At 40.8% G+C, this 17,767-nt stretch overlaps 1 protein-coding gene across 1 annotated transcript; it reads left to right on the top strand.

Annotated features, from left to right (window-relative positions):
* The first annotated feature begins 5,239 nt into the window (after positions 1 to 5,239).
* LOC129726796 (leukocyte elastase inhibitor-like) lies at positions 5,240 to 17,767 on the top strand. Its single transcript, XM_055683911.1, has 4 exons — positions 5,240 to 5,398; positions 16,327 to 16,788; positions 16,851 to 17,281; positions 17,347 to 17,767. The coding sequence occupies exons 1-4, from the start codon at positions 5,374 to 5,376 to the stop codon at positions 17,623 to 17,625; spliced, it is 1,197 nt and encodes a 398-aa protein (XP_055539886.1). The 5' UTR covers positions 5,240 to 5,373; the 3' UTR covers positions 17,626 to 17,767.

Below are 17,767 nucleotides of genomic sequence, written 5' to 3'. Positions count from 1 at the left end.
CTCACATTTGATTAGAATACGAGAAGACAGGCTCCAGAAGCGGTTTTTCAATGGTAGTACTCCAGCTAAAACCTCCAAACTCATCGTATGGGTCGACTGCATGCAACCTAAGGCGATACGCAAACAACGATATTGTATTCGCTCCAGTTTGATCAAATGTGTGTTTGCTGCGGAGCGGAAGCAGAAACACCCGTATTCAATAACAGACAATATCGTTGTTTGGTAAAGCCTTATAAGGTCTCCTGGATGGGCTCCCCACCATTGTCCGGTTATTGTACGAAGAAAATTCACTCTTTGTTGACATTTTTTCATCAGATACCTCACGTGACAACCCCAGGTGCCTTTAGAGTCGAACCAGACACCAAGATATTTGTGTACCAAAACCTGAGAAATCGTTTTACCCATTAATTGTGTTTGAAGCTGAGCAGGTTCATGCTTCCTAGAAAAAACTACTATCTCAGTCTTCTCCGGAGAGAATTCGATACCTAGCTGTAAAGCCCAAGCAGACAAATTGTCCAAGGTATCTTGCAATGGTCCTTGCAAATCGGCAGCTTTGGCTCCTGTAACAGAGATTACACTGTCGTCTGCAAGTTGTCTTATCGTGCATGAATTTGCCAGACATTCGTCGATGTCATTTACATAAAAGTTGTAAAGAAGGGGGCTTAAACATGAGCCCTGGGGAAGACCCATGTAGCTAATGCGAAAAGTTGCCAAATCGCCATGCGTAAAATGCATGTGCTTTTCGGACAACAAATTGTGCAAAAAATTGTTCAAAATTGGAGAAAATCCTTGTCGGTGAAGTTTACTCGAAAGAATGTCAATAGAAACGGAATCAAAAGCCCCCTTAATGTCCAAGAACGCAGACGCCATTTGTTCTTTACGTGCATACGCCAGCTGAATATCTGTTGAAAGCAACGCAAGACAATCATTCGTCCCTTTGGCACGGCGGAAGCCAAATTGAGTTTCTGATAGTAGACCATTTGATTCGACCCAGTGGTCTAAACGACGGAGTATCATTTTTTCCATCAATTTCCGGATACAGGATAGCATTGCAATCGGCCTATAAGAGTTGTGATTAGAAGCTGGTTTCCCTGGTTTTTGGATGGCGATCACCTTCACTTGCCTCCAATCCTGCGGTACAATGTTTTGCTCCAGGAACTTATTGAACAAGTTCAACAAGCGCCTCTTGGCATTGCCGGGTAGATTCTTCAACAAGTTGAATTTGATTCTATCTAATCCAGGCGCGTTATTGTTACAGGACAGGAGGGCAACTGAAAATTCTGCCATCGTAAAAGGTGATTCTATCGCGTCGTGGCCCGGAGACGCATCGCGAACAATATTTTGCTCAGGAACAGAGTCCGGACATACTTTCCTGGCAAAATCAAATATCCACCTACTTGAAGACTCCTCGCTTTCGTTGACCGTTACGCGATTCCGCATTCTTCGGGCTGTGTTCCAAAGAGTGCTCATCGATGTCTCCCTCGACGTCTCGTTCACGAACCGACGCCAATATCCACGTTTCTTTGCTATAGCCAAGCTTTTAAGCTTGGTATCAAGCTCCGAATACCGTAAATAGTCGCCAGGTATACCTCCCGTCTGGTAGGCCTTAAACGCGTCGGATCTTTGCGTGTAGACATCGGAGCACTCTTGGTCCCACCACGGAGTGGGAGGCCGTTCTTTGATCGTTACGCCGGGATATTTCTTCGTTTGGGCTTGCAACGCGGCGTCGAGAATCAAGCCCGCGAGGAGGTTGTATTCTTCAAGTGGTGAATGATGTTGAATCGACTCGACCGCTTTTGAAATCATTTCCTCGTATAACTTCCAATCGACATTTCGTGTGAGGTCATACGGAATGTCAATTGGTCGCATGCGAGTTGACCCGTTAGTAATTGAAATAAGAATAGGCAGATGGTCGCTACCGTGAGGATCGAGGATTACCTTCCATGTGCAATCCAACCGTAGCGACGTCGAACATAAGGATAGATCCAAAGCGCTTGGGCGCGCTGGAGGTTTCGGGATACGTGTCATTTCACCGTTGTTTAAAATAGTCATGTCGAAGTCATCGCAAAGGTTATAGATTAAAGAGGAGCGGTTATCATTGTATGGGGAACCCCAAGCCACGCCATGAGAGTTGAAGTCTCCCAAAATCAAACGTGGCGAGGGAAGAAGTTCTATTAAATCAAAGAGCAGCCGTTGCCCAACCTGTGCTCTGGGGGGAATATATATTGAGGCAATACAAAGCTCTTTACCTTGTATTGTCATTTGACATGCGACAACTTCGATGCCTGGAATCGAGGGGAGGTTAATACGATAGAAAGAATAGCACTTTTTAATCCCTAAAAGTACTCCTCCATATGGGGTGTCTCGATCAAGGCGAATAATATTAAAATCATGGAAGTTGAGATCAATATTTGAAGTAAGCCAAGTTTCACAAAGGGAAAATGCATCGCATTTGTTTTTATTTATCAAAACTTTAAACGAATCAATTTTTGGTAAAATACTTCTACAATTCCACTGTAAGACAGAGATAGAATCCTTCATATACGCAGTTGAATTAGGCATCGAAGGATACAATCGCTGCAAGGAGAGGCCATTGGGCAGTCAACTGCTTCAAAAATGATCTAACTGTTGGGAGGAATGCTGTAAGAAAAATTTTAATTGGATCGGGTACATTGAAAGTTTCAAAAATCCAGTCCACAATGTCAGAAAATTTCACTAATCCAGAGTTTATTTCATCAACTGGGAGTGTAAAAGGAGCAACTGGGGTTTTAGATGTTCCTGGCAGTGCTGGGAACTCCTTTTGGGACTTTAAATTTGCCAGCCCAGGAGGAGTTTGCTTCGGTTTTTCCGCAGCACTGTTTGGTTTGTTTGTAATTTTCATTTCACTTTGAGAAATCTTAGGAACTTTTCTGGGAAGTTTAGGAGAGGAAATATTTTTCCTCTTTCTAGACTCCCCAGGATTGGCGTAAGATGCTCCCGCTGGTGAATCGTCAGAATCGGTTTCATCAGAGGACAACAGATCGAAGGGGTTCGAAGTAACGGGAGAAGTGGTAACGGTCTTCTTCAGCATGTCAGCGTAGGAACGCTTTGAACGCTCTTTGAGAGACCGTTTTATTTTATCCCTGCGCTGCATGTACACCGCACATGTCGAGAGCTCATGCAGATTTTCTCCGCAGTGAATACACTTTTCAGCGTTAACACTGCAAGAATCTTCCGCATGAGACTCCCCGCACTTGCCACAACGTGCCTTATTGCAGCAGTAGGCGGCTGTATGGCCTAACTGCTTGCAATTCAGGCAGTTCATGACGCGGGGCACGTAGAGCCTCACAGGGAGACGAACCCGGTGGATCGAGACGTGGCTTGGTAGTGCAGACCCGGCGAACGTAACTCGAAACGAGTCTGACGGAGTGTATACTGTTTTGCCACCGATGATCGATGCTGACCGCAATTGCTTGCAGTCGAGCACCTTTACTTCGGGACACGTTTTGTTCTTAAAGCACCCTTTGGCACTTTGCAGTATACACTCGACGGACAGACTCGAATCGGTTATGACACCGTCGATCTCCACGTCTCGTGCGGGTATGTAAACGCGATACTCGCGTGTGAAGAGCTCAGAGCAAGCTATATCGTTGGCCTCTTTCAGGTTACCGACCACGACACGGAGCTTGTTAGGCCGGACCTTGGAAATTTCGGTCACGCCCTTGTACTCCTTCGTCAGGTCTTTAGAAATCTGCAAGAGGTTCAACTTTTTCGATTTCGGTCCTGCCTTTGGCCGAAAATAAACAGTATAGCTGCCCTGGGCTCCGTCTGGGTAAAGCCTGGGGCGAGGGGGGACTGAAGAATGAACAGGGGAGGGGGTAACAGAAGGGTCAGGGTCAGAGGGGTTCGGGGATGGTGGCGCGGGAGGCGAGGGATCTACATCCATCGCGCTAAGTCTAGCGCACTAGCGCTGACAAGGACACGTACCTTTTTATTTCTCCCTTCCAGTAAGGTTGGTTGTCCGATCGTTCGAAGTAGCAGCCGTTACAGCCAGCAGCACCAATACAGCAGCACCAAACAGCCACCAGCAGCGAGCCAGGTGTGAGATCACTCCACACAGCGATACAACTCGCTGACACTGATGGCTTCTTCTTTTTCCTCGTTTGTGTCTCGTCCACTGCTGTAGCACAATCCAGCCAGCAGCCAAATCGGCTTACGCACCAGCTGGCAGTCACGATGCGAAACAGTTGCACAAAGGCACGACCTTGAACCCGGATTTATTTCACTCGACCAGGCAAACAATGCCAACACTTGTTCACACGTCTTTTGTTTTATACTCTATCGGACCGATCACCAAACACGTCCAGTACTGATGCGTGTTCGGCACAGAATGAATCGGAATAATTGTAACATTGTAAATATGGGTGGTTATTATTAGGTCATTTTCCACATCGACAACGTTATGTTCTATTTTGAATTTTCAAAGAGAAAATTTTTTCTTATCTTTGTAGCTAGCCATCACTGCTTCTTTGAACTATACAATTGTATAGAAATATATTAGTTTTTCACTAAACAATTGAACCGGAACAATATCACGGTGAAGTATTCCTACTACTAATGATATAAACTTAACACTCAAAAAATCTATGTTGGACCTTGTACTAAAACTTCTGGTTTCCATAGGACAAATTGAACTCTTTCTTTGTAATCATGTGACTTTTATTTTGAATTTTGTTTTCGTTAATAGTTTCTTTTCTGAGCCGCTTCTAATTAAGAATTTGCCGAAATTATTCTCGATTCTGAACATTTTTCCACTCGCGAAATTACTAAGCTGGCTAAATCAAAAAAATATGCAAAGTTTGACTCAAATCGAAGACACCCAAAAATCGTCATGTGGCATGGAATCTTCGGGTAGATAAAACCAGTTGACTTAACGACCACATTTATCTTCAAGCTGATATCCTTAACGATGAACCAGTTTCTTCTGGCAAAATTTACCTTAAGTCAGTTGAGCAAAATGAAACGATCAAGTTCATTACTTGAAGTTTGAAATTACACCCATGTTGTTTGTTGCGCGGGTACTTTTATCCACGAGTCAAAATGTTTCAACCGACAATTATTTTTCATACGAAGTTTGTATTTCATGTGATTGGTATCAGCATGTCGTCTGTAATATGAAACTGTGAATACAGCTGCACGTTTCACACAACCAAGCACAGAATTGATTTGCATTTAGTTTGCCGAGCAGCAACTTCAGCTGAGCTTGTTCTGTGTGCGCATCAGCACAGCAGTCTTGCGGAAGCGCTTGTCAAGAACGGTTGTTTTAGTATCAAGAGGTTTGAAATTCGCATATTCACGCAGTGGATAACACTGCTGTTTATTTCACTATCGAAGATGAAGTGGTTGATTGCTATCAGTGGTAGGTGTAATGTTTATTAGGTGAACTAAAAACCACAAAACTTCTCCAGAAGCAAAAGAAAGACTGAGCGGAATGTACAATACGATGCGTCGTCAGATTGTAACAAGACAACAAGTCTATCTTACAACAAGTACTAGTTTATTCTGACCTTGGATTAAACAAAGCATGAACCTCGGGAGAAATCTTCTAACCTTCAGTGGCAAGGGATTTTCCGACACCGCTGGCCGACGAGAAGGGAAGTGCTATGCCAAGAAGAAGCATTCCAACTGACATGTTTATGTTCCTTTTGCAATTTTTTAGCAATGGTTATTTTTCGGATGACCGGTTTTCTTTTTGTGATGCGAGATAATAATTCATAGCGTTACTACTGCGATGATTGAATCTGACAGAAAAGGCAATTTTACCGATAGCACGAGAACGCAACAATGTGGGTAGCTTGACGCGCTGGAAAAACCCTGTCTAACCGGTAACTATCGGCTTTTCGGTTGGCGGTGATTTGCGTAGGTCATCAACGTTTAGTGCAGTGGTAATCTTTATGTGGTGAATATTTTCAAAATGAAGAATTGGATTGACTGGTTGTGATTTGTTGAAGACAGCGGAGTGCTCCGCTCATCGAAAAATTAGCACCGCTAATTGTTAATCCGTTGACAGAAAATATTAGGGTCACTAATTGTTGAACATTTTTGCTGAATTTTAATAGTTTAACTTTCATCAAGTAGTTCAGTGATTGGTTTATTTGACAAGGGTTTCGGAAACTTTTGCTTTTCCAAGACGTCAAGAAATGCTGATAATTCGGTAAAATTTGACACTTTCTACACTTTTTAACAACGGTGACTTTACGCCTCAATAACAATCGACTGTTATCGGATTCCTCTGATAAAAATATTTGATCATCAGTGATACTTTTACAGAATCATCCGCTTTAAGTCCTGAATGTTCGGTAAATGTTTGTTGATTTTTGGAAAGCTGTTGACAGAAAATCTCCGTTCAAATTTTACCAAACCCTTTCAGTTTCAACAAACGTCACTAATTTACATAATTTACTGAAATCAGTATCCAAACGATTTTACCAAATAAATTAGTGCAAAGAATGGTAGAACACTCAAAAAGGTGTATACACTTGGTAGAAATGAAATGCTAGCTTTGAACTCAACAAACTCGATTTTCGATAAAGCAGGTATTACTCATACATACATAATTTAGTGTTTCTTGTTACCAAAAATGTTTTTTTTTGTTCAACTGCTGTAGTCGAAGTGATGACCCCTCACTAAAATACGCAAAAAGTTTGTAAAGCGTCACAAAGCGGTGTTCATTTTTGCATGGGTGCATACATGCATAAAATTAAAAAACAATCGTTCAACATAAAAAAATAAATTTCAGAACAGCCGATAAATTGGTTCTTGAGTTATGGTGTACCCAAACAATCGATGTGGACAAAAAGATGTACGCAGTGAGAGTTACAGAGAGTCGAGTTAGTGATGGAAGAGTTATTGCTTGCCTACTTGCGTGCTTCTGTACGATAACAGTGTGTTTAGACCTAGAACAGCAACTTTAGTAAACAGGACGACGAAGTTTGGTTCTATTACCGAATATATAAATAAAAATATAATGGAATGGAAAATATAGTTGCGATCAACATGAGGGTGCTGAATTATATTTCGTTCAACAACATTTGTAATGGACATTTATAAATTCTAACCATAATGAGGCCCTTGATCTCTCGGTCTGCATTGACCAGTATCGAAATCAGTATCGATTATGTTTAAAGAACGACAATACAATTGAAGTTACATCAATAAAAACTTGTTCACAACTTGAAAAGGCCTCTGATGAACTCATTGATAAAATATCAAGCTAGTTGTCCTGTTCCACATAGATCATCCAGCAGATAAGTTTTCTGGAGGAGCGAGAAACTGGCAGGATTGGGGAATAAGTCTAGTCATTTTTTTGTATACCCCGTTGAGTAACTATACCACTGCAACAGGAATGTTTGTCTTTTGTGGCTGGCCCCGATCGCTTTAACCCTTAAATGCACAATGTTGTTTTAAAACAACACTACTAAAAACGTTTTAAAATATATGTATTTTAGTATTTTTTAGAAATATAATTCATTAGAACAGCTCTCTAGGTTCTAAAGAATAAAACTTAACAGTTGAAAGTACTGTATTTTAATGTTTTGTTTCTATTTTCGCTGTCAAAATCTCGGAAACGAAAAAAAAACATGGCGAGATTCCCGACTGGTGCTGACTGTCTTTGTAAATAAATTTTAAAATAAGGTTAGTGGTTAGTGAAAATGTCTGAATTATCAGTAATTATACTAACAAAAGGTCAATTTTACAGTTACTGTTAACAAAAGTAATTGTTTCGACTTTATTCTGCGATAAAGTCACAGTGTTGTTTAAAAACAACATGGTAATTTGCACATTAAAAAGTAAATCTTTCAATTTTTTTTATGCATATTGGTTAGTTTTAGAGCAGTAAACCTGTTAAACAAAGATTTTATGTTTTCAGATGATTTTTTAATGTCGTGAGCATTTAAGGGTTAAACAGATTGCTCCCAACCTAAGTACGCCAAGCACTGCTTTTTTCTTAACGTGGAGATGTAGAGGCAGTAAGCAGTCGGAGTTGTGCGCAGTTGCTAGTAACTGAAAGACATGCCAATCGGCAACCTTTGGTAAGTTCCGCCTGAGCTGTCGTTTCATTTACTTCAGGCCTCCATACGAGGGCTGCGTATGTTATACGTGGCCAAGCAATGGTGATGTAAAACTAGAGCAGTAATTGTGGTTGATAGCGTAGTTTTATTGAGCATTCCAGTTCAGCTTTTTATCCAAAATGATTCCAAGATATTTGAACTCATTGCTGAAACTCAGTCTTACCCCATTCAATAGCGGAGTAGTGATTGAAAGCATCCTTCGCTTGGTGAAGGGTATAACGACTGTTTTAGCGGGGTTAATGTTCAACCCTTCTTCTAAGCTCCACTGAGAGGTAGTATTAAGAGCCGTTTGCATACGACTAGATAGAGTTGCATCACATTTTCCCCGAACAACAAGGACTATGTCATCAGCGTAACCATTGACTTCGTAGCCTAGCTGCGAAAGCTTGGTTAAGAGAACTTCTAGCATCAGTGACGATAACAGTGGAGAGTGAACTGCTCCCTGAGGACATCCTCTCACTGCCTCCACTGTGTCAGATATATGTGGTGTCGTGGACCCATGGTTCCTGGATCAGCGCTACGGGGAGCTGATCCTTGGTTAATCTCCTGCAAAGAACACTAGTAGCGTCCTTTGCGTGATGGAGATTCACCTGAACGCAGTGTTGTGGACGCCGCGTCCTTCATAGGATCTAGATGAGTTCCGATTGGCGGACGGTTGCCATTGCTGATGATCCTGGGTTGGGTTGTCTGCGTACCCTCAGAAACAGGCTCCCATTGGCGACAGAAGTGCGACTCTCACGTTTAGGCGGTGGAAAGCGGCTTTGAGGGTCGCGACTAGTTAGATGCTCACGCTTACTCCTCATTTGATTTTTCAGCTTCTTCGCTATCGCTATCGGTTGTGTTAGAGAACTTTCTACCAACCTGCCGCATGCGTGCTTTGCACGTCTCCAGCCATATAAATGTGTCGTTGTCGGCACAGTCAAGCTGTAGGACACCGTTTTTCAAATGGCAGCTCCTAAACTTGGGCCTGATGGCAGGTGGTTGCTGGTCCACAATGCAGTCCAGAATGGCGTCGCGAACAGTTTTTAACTGTACGGAAGCTACAGCTCGTGATTGGCCTCCAACATCTCCCTATCAGTTGCCCCTGACGTTTGTCGCGGTGCAGGGGGCTTCACGCATGCCAAGGCTTTTAGTGCTCGTGTTTGGCGCAGTGCTTTTCAAAGGATCGCAAGTTGACTGTTAGAACACGAATGCGAACGCCTTCCGCAGTCAACTTGACTGCTCCATATAGTCAAGCAATCGCCCAGAGAAAAAACAGTCAAAGTAAAGTTGATCGTTTTTTTAGTTTCTAGGTGGCGGTCATTCGCTATGGCAGCGCTCGTTTATTACGTTCACTCTTCGATTATGTGTACGTGCAAGACACGAAGTGAATGAGGGCGGTTGGTATCATTCTTACTGTTTCGTTTTGCGTTTGTTTTCGTATTTGTTTTTGTATGTCGGATTGGATTGGAATAGAACTTTGAAATTTGTGTAACATATGACACAAATCGGTACTTAGGGTAGAGCGGAAAAAGTTTGTCATTTTTGGTAAAAATGTTTCATTACTTTATACCGGTAATACAGTCATACCTCGATATAAGGCAACTTTATTTTCAATTCCGCTACGTTATATCGAGTTACGTTATATCGAAGCAAAAAAAAAATTTTTTAAATTCATGCAAGAATGTTAATGATTACTCAAAGAAGCGCGAAAACCTATTTTCACCTATCAGTAATTTTTAACCATTCTTAAGCCCATTTAGGACAATTTTTCAACAAGCAAAAAAAAGTTTTTTGATTGATGCAAGACTGTTGAAATGCAAAAATGCGCGGAAACCTATTTCCCATCACCTACCAGTAATTTGAAATCTTTCTTATGCTTTTCTTTAGAGAATTTCAACAAACAAAAAAAAAGTTGATGCAAGACTGTGAATTGTTACTGAAGGATGCGTGGAAACCTAATCCCATCACCCATTAGTATTTCAAAACCTTTCTTATGCCCATTTGGGACAACTTTCGCATTGGTTTCATTGGTTTCAAAACTTACTACATATTTTCGAAGCAATTTATACCCTAAAAACAGTTGCTATATCATTTATATTCAATATCAATACATCTTAAAAAGTTACGTTATATCGAGGTAAATGTTACGTTATATCGAGTTACGTTAAATCGAGGTTGCTCGCAATTTTGGGTATACACTAAAGTTTTTTTTTACGAGGAGACACGTAGCGCGGAAAAAATCCGCGTGAAAAACGCGTAAGTTCCAAAATCCGGGTAAAAAATAACGTTAATTGTAAGATATGCGTAAAACTTCACGTGAATTCCGAAGTCTGAGTAAATAAACTGGTGATTTCCAAAATTCGCGTAAAAAAACGAGAAATTTCTGAAAACCGCGTAAATTCCGAAATCCGAGTAAAAACCACGTGGATTAATACCGAAATTCGGGTAAAAAAAACGTGAAAACTCTGAAATCGTAAATTGGGGTAAAAAAAACACGTAAATTTTGAAATTTGCATAAAAAACAGCGTAAGTTCTGCAATCTGCGTAAATTCCGTAATACGCGTTAAAAGGCTTCAGTGTATTTTATCTTTTTTGAGCGGTTGACAGATTGGCCAATTAGCTCCTCAGGTAGGGTAGAAGTTGATCAGCGAGTGGGGTGAAGTGACAACTTTTATTTCGAAAGGACAATTCAGTTTTCCTCCACCAATGCATTAACGGCAGTCTGTAGCATTTAGGCGGAAGTCAAATCGTTTTCAGTTTTTCGCTTAGACGTTCGCAAAAGCTACTCATTATTGAATGAAAAAGTGTTACTCTCCCTTGCTTGACGAAAAGTTCACTAAGGTCGCCTTTTTTAAAGTTTTTACGCAGGGTTTTTTATGTGGTCATTTTTACGCGGATTCCGGAAATTACGCGGTTTTTACGCAGATTCCGGAATTTACGCGGTTTTTTTTTTTACGCAGATTTCTGGTTGTTACAGATCAGCTGAAAGAGAGTAATTTTCTGAGCAAAACGTGGTTTTTGAGAAATTTTTATCGTAGTCCTTCGTATTTTTAATTGAGTTTTTGCTCAAACCTGCTTAATGAGCGAAATCTGTTCTGTCAAAATCTGTTAATGAGCGAATTGTCATTTGAAAACGGGTGTTTATTATTCTTTATTTAAAAACCGACGGACAACGATAAACATTTTTTTAAATCACAATTTGCACAACTGCACTTTGTTTTGTCATTTAGTTTCTTTGCTTACCTGATTATATCACCCATATAACATAATTTTTTTTATATAAATGATATGTAAAAAAAACACAGTTTTTTCGATGCGTTGGTTTGATGTAATCCTCATTGACCAACTAACCCCGTAACCAACTAACCCTGTTCTACCCTATCTTCTTCCCCGCCGATGTTGTGAGAAAAACTATCTTACTCATAAAGCCATTACCACGTGGCTTGAAAGATGACTATATTGAATGTCACTCACAAACTCTACTGCTTCAACGCAGATGATTGAAGTAAGCGTTGGTTAATTCATTACGAATGAGGTCCCGGTTAGTAAAAATTGGCACTGTAGGTGCAACAGCACACCACCAGCACATGAGCCTCAAACGTAAGAATGCTTCAAACTGATTGACTGTTTTTTCGGTCGATCATGAACGCAAACGAAAAATGGTACGTGACTGCCGACAGAAGATTGTACGGCGGACTTGAACGCCGAAGCGGCGGTCCTTTTGCGTAAAGCAACGTTGCACGCAGCTCGTTTCTTATTCGCTCTGCTTTTAACCGTTCGTTGAAATTGAACGTGCTGCAGGTACAAGTTGAAATTGAGTGAAGGATCGCACAAAAATGATAGCTTGTAACTGACCGAGAAAACGTTCAAGCGTCTTTATAGAAAAGGATTTTTCAAAGCCCTGGTTTGGCGACGCTGTCTCAGTCGCCCGTTGTCGCTCGGTTGTGACCTGATCTGAGCGGTCAGTCTGGTCGACTGGTTGACGAGCTAGACTAGCGACCTCCTCGCGTGAGTGGCCTTGGCTTAGCAGTCTTTTCAGGCACCGTTGAGATTGGGAGAGCGCTTGGGCAGGAGCACGAGTTGACTACGGTTTCCCATTGTCATTCGGCTGGTCACCGGATCGGTAAGACACTCCTTCGGGAACACCTCTCTCCCGATAGTCAAATCAATGATGAAATGGCCCTCCACGCAAAGATTCGCAGTTGGGATTGAAGTCCTCTAATTTCATCTCCTCAGTTCTGCCTGCTACGTGCAGACTTGTAGGACAGTGCGCCATGGAAGTTGTTACCTAGATTTGATCCGGCAGAGTTAGGTTGCTGGAGCCTGAGTTTAAAAAATTTGCTGTTTATTTTTATTTGAACCCAGTTTTGATCCCACGAGTTTGCCACGAAAGAACGTGTTACGGTAGCCTAACGCAGAGACTAAAATACTCTGGAAGGGCACCAGATATTCCACAGGCTGCGTTAGCTGCTAACAATTACTCTGATGAGGCAGGTTGTTAATGGTCAACAGATGCCTATCTTGAAGCCTGCTACGATTGAATGGGCTCTAAATTCTTTTAAACTGTACCAATCTGTGCTCCCACAGACCGTTATTATCGAACAAAAAATACCGTCGGGTGAACGCCAGTTTGTTCGTTATGATGTTCTTCATCTCTGGGTAAATTTTTGAAAAAATCGTTGGTAGCATTTTTGAGATATGTCCATTTTATGTTAGAATGGCTGATATTCTTAGGAAATCCATTCACACTGGACCAGTTATTGGTTTTCAACGCCTACTACAGTTTGAGATTTTTCTTCAATAATTACAACATAACTTGAAATAGACTTTTGACCGCTGGATTATATAAGTTTTATTGAAATGAAACCTCCCAGATGTTCTCGAGGTACGATGCTGGCCTATCAAGCCAGTCGTCGTAGGTTCGAGTCTCGGCTCAAGGGAGACTGTTAGTGTCAGTAGGATCGTAGCGCTAGCCCCGCAATCGTCTTATACACTAAACAGTCGGCTGCGAAGTCATGTTCCGAATCGGAATGTAGCACCAAGGCTTTGCTATTGATATGAAGAAGTTACGCCCTTTTCAAAGCTTAGACTTGTTTTTTGGTTATGCAAATTGCTTATAGGTTGGCAAAATATCTATACCTACAAAGTACCATTGAAATCTGAGAGACTAAAACCAATAACTGGTCCAGTGTGTATGGATTTCCTAAGAACATCGGACATTTAAACATAAAACGGATTCAACTCAAAAATGCTACAACGATTTTTTTTTTAATTTACCCAGAGATGAAGGATATCATAACGAACAAACTGACGTTCACCGTTTTGATGTTATTTTTTGTTTGATAATAACGGTCTGTGGGAGCACCGTGGCTGGGAAGGATAGAATTTCTCCAACATTACTGCAACAGGGAAAAAAATATCGGATGTAATGTTGATCGCATCTGTTTTACCCCGACAGAGGGAATTAAGGCATTTTCCTGATAACACAGTTAAAAACTGTTTTCACATTGAAAATTTGATGGCCCATATGTTTTAAATGCCAGCATCCAGAACGTTTGAGTGTTGTCAAAACACAACAACTTTTCATTAGAGGAAGTGCCGGCTAATGTAAATGTACCTACTACTGATGCTGCTCGCTACTGCACTAAGGCAGCTTTCTAATAAAGAAAGTGCTGCTACACCAGCTGGCCCTGCCCCTATCGCTGTTGCTGCTATCCTCTGCCATTGCTCTCCGCTGCCTCTGCTAAGTAAGGATTGTTGTAGTTGCTGTTTAGAACTAATATGAGCGGTTTCGGCAGAAACAATTCATGCTACTACGTCTATAATTCTGTCGACCGTGCTTGGGAAGCAATCATATAACGACCAATCAGAGGTCGAATTTTGCGTTTTGACAAGGCTTAACAATTTTCAATAGTACAATAGTTCGAAGAATAAAATAACAATTTTCTGCATTTGGGAGGAATCTTAGAAGATTTGAAAATCTATTGCTGCAAGAACGAAGAAAATCCATCGGAAACTAACCGATTTATTTGAAATTGGACATTTTTTTTTATCTTGAGTCCTTTATCAGATATACCATCGATTAGATTCTTTTTTTGTTTTTTAATTTTTTACAGGGGGGATTTGTTAGTAGCTTAAGTATTTATGATAAATATTAGTAAATAATGAGTATGTGTGTCGAATCACAAATGGTGACTTCTCAACACTGTTAGAAATTTGTAATTTTAATTGTTAGGATTTGTTTGCTTCCGCAATTAGGACTTACCATTCGTAGGGATTTAAACCTACTTGTCAGAAAAGGGGAAGTAAACTTACAGCTAACCTATTGGCTATAAAGAGAGCTTATCGTAGCAATTGAGGATTGCAACGATTTTTGTCGAAAATTGTTAATAATTTTATTTGACATAGTTTCTAATGGTTCAACACCAGTAAGTCTATGTAATTCGAGTGTACCAAACCAAGGGGGACGCTTCAAAATCATTTTCAGAATTTTATTCTGAATCCTTTGGAGCGTTTTCTTCCTTGTTGAACAGCAACTTGACCAGATCGGTACAGCATAAAGCATTGCTGGTCTAAAAATTTGTTTGTAAATCAAAAGTTTGTTCTTTAAACAAAGTTTAGAATTCCTGTTAATGAGAGGATATAAACATCTCGTATATTTGATGCACTTGGCTTGTATACTCTCAATGTGCTCTTTGAAAATAAGTATTTTAGCATAAGTTAGTCCCAAGTACTTAACCTTGTCGGACCAACTTAAAATAACCACATTCATCTTGACAACGTGATTATTGTTTGGCTTGAGGAAAGAAGCTCTAGGCTTATGCGGAAAAATTATCATTTGAGTTTTAGAAGCATTCGGAGAGATTTTCCACTTTAGCGAGTAGGAAGAAAAATATCTAAACTTTTCTGCAATCGACTGCATATGACACGAAGACTTTTTCCTTTTACGGAAATGCTTGTGTCATCGCAGAACAATGACTTTGTGCATCCTGGAGGCAAATCAGGAAAATCTGAAGTAAATACGTTGTACAGGACTGGACCCAAGACTGAACCTTGAGGTACACCTGCTCTGACAGGAAATCTATCAGATTTTGAATTCTGATAGACAACCTGCAGAGTTCGATCAGTGGTTTTGATTAGGAAAATTGGAAAATTAAAAGTTTGCAATTTCGCAATCAAACCTTTTTGAAATTGGACATATTTTTACTTTTCTACTAGTTCTACGTCAAAAGCGCTTATTCTTCAGTAGACTAAGCTCTTCCGAGCCAATGTTACCATGAGTTACATAACAAAAGCCTGGACAAAGGTTCGAGTTGTCTTTATTCTTAAAGTGGTGAAAGAGGCCAAACAGCTCACAAAGCCTCACAAGACAATGGAACAAATTGCCCGACTACTGGGTGGAATTGAAGAAAATGAAAAAGCCGACAGTTTAGCAAAGAATATTCAGCATCGAACTATATTGGTTTATTTTGCAGAGTCCCTGAATGTGCTCTGAGGACAGAATTTAGAATTTGGGAAATGTTCATAGTATAATCCCGCTGGAACGCCATGGTTACACCCAGACAAGTCAAAAGATTTCTTAAACCGAGTGCTGTAAAAGCCCAGATCTCATTCAGTTTCGATAAAAAAAGACCTTCGAGTTATGAAGGATCTCTATTAGCTGAAAACAGGTATAATAATCACCTAAATAGAAGTGCGAGATGTCGTTTTTGTCAATTGGGTTATTTAGCTATATACGAATTTCTGATTTTTATACAGAATGTTCAATAATTTCGAATACACTTCAAAAACGTTGTAAAAAATAGAAGACATTCTTCTCGAAGTCAACTTTTATTGAGGCAATGTATATTAGGAACCTCTGCGACATGTACGCTGGCAGCATCACCCATTTATGTGCTGTATGATGAGCTTGAAACGTTTCTTTAAAAAATCGCACGCGATACGTAACTGGCCCATTGCTATCTTGTCCCAGATCTTGGGAATGAGCTTCTTAAATTGGTCCAAAGTGCTCACTTTATATTCACTCTACTTGGCCAGTATATAGGAACATGGATAGAAGTCCAGATGATTAAATCCCGGGGAGTTGGGAGGTGTTATCATAACTATGTCATATCATAACTGTGTACCCAAGTTCCACTTTTTGCCTTATTGAACCCCTTTTATCGCTTAAAATACGTCTCGAAGCTTTAAAATAAAACAATACATAGTTATCCACAATTATGTTATTTCACAGTTTACCTCACCGTCGTTATTGCGGGTCCAAACAGTAACAAAACCATTCCATTCGCTCTGGACCTTTTCCAGGCGGCTGACCATGGTGATCCGGAGCAAAATTTTATCATCAGCCCGCTGTCACCGCAAATTCTACTAGCTCAACTAGCAGAAGGATGCTCGAAGCTCGCTCGAGACGAGCTCAACAGAGTCGTCAGGCTATCGAGTGACGAAGGCAAACAATTGACTGATGCTCTAACAGAAATTGCCAACAGAAACTCGGCTGCCAACAAGCTGGATATCGCATCCTCAATTTTCAAATCTGACCGCCTAGAACTGTCCGGAAAGTTCAAAGCCGCTCGAAAGACTAGTCAAATTCCGATCGTAAATGTGGATTTCTCTAACAAAAACAAAGCCGCAGGACAGATCAACCAGTGGGCCAAGCAGATGAGTCGTGGTAACATTCCGGAAATTGTAACGCAAGGTATGCTTGGGAATCGTTTGCTTCCTAATTCTTGAAATAATCTCTCTATACTTAAACTTTAGATTCTCTACCCAACGACGCGGCAATGCTGCTGCTTAATGCAATATACTTCAAAGGAAATTGGCGATATAAGTTTAACGAAACAGATACTGACAGGAATGGAAAATTCGAGGCTTCAAAGGGACACACCATTCCGGTGCAGATGATGACCCAGTCGAATAAACTTCGTCACGGATTGGTCATTTTAGATGATGAACGAGAACTAGGTCTCCGCTGGGTTGAACTACCCTACCTGGGGGACGAATTGGCAATGATATTGATGCTACCGACGTACCGCCATGAACTGGACTCATTGCTTAAGCAGCTAACTCCAGAACATATGGAGCAAATTTTCAACACTATCAAACACAACTACAATCCGATTAAAATTCACGTGAAACTGCCCAAGTTTGCCATCAAAAACAGAGTGACATTGACGGAACCATTGAAGAAGGTTTGACTGTCGAGTCGAATGACTTACAATGAATTTAATTTTAAAACTGATTTCTCGTTTCACAGCTTGGCGTTAAACGAATTTTCGAGGATAACCGGGCTCTATCGGAGATGTTCCTAACGCCGACCAAAGTGGCGGATGCGATGCAGGATGTGTTTCTCAGTATAGACGAACAAGGCGCAACGGCAACGGCTGTCAGCGCAGTCACGACGATTAATCTTAGCTTAAATCCATACCAGGACATGGACTTCACATGCGATGAACCATTTGCTGTATTCGTAGTTGATAAAGTCAACCGAGTTCCACTGTTTATGGCCAAGATCCGACAGCCGTCCAGTCAGTAATGTCCCAAGATTATTTTATTTCAACTGGGAAGTCAAAATGAAGGAGCTCGTGACAAATAACAGATAAAGATAGTATTTTTTTTCTGTGGTTTCTCGTTTGAGTTTCTAGAAATTTTCAAAAAAGTTGACAGTTTTGATGGTA

This window comes from Wyeomyia smithii, chromosome 3 (genome assembly GCF_029784165.1).
Source record: "Wyeomyia smithii strain HCP4-BCI-WySm-NY-G18 chromosome 3, ASM2978416v1, whole genome shotgun sequence".
Taxonomy (NCBI): Eukaryota; Metazoa; Arthropoda; class Insecta; order Diptera; family Culicidae; genus Wyeomyia; species Wyeomyia smithii.
Note: the sequence above shows the minus strand (reverse complement) of the source record. Positions and strands in the feature narration are given on the sequence as shown.

Coding starts and splice junctions, on each gene's coding strand:
- LOC129726796 (XM_055683911.1), top strand. CDS start 5,374: ATGAAGTGGTTGATTGCTATCAGTG. Junction 5,399..16,326: donor GTGGTTGATTGCTATCAGTG/GTAGGTGTAATG, acceptor GTTATTTCACAG/TTTACCTCACCGTCGTTATT. Junction 16,789..16,850: donor TCCGGAAATTGTAACGCAAG/GTATGCTTGGGA, acceptor CTTAAACTTTAG/ATTCTCTACCCAACGACGCG.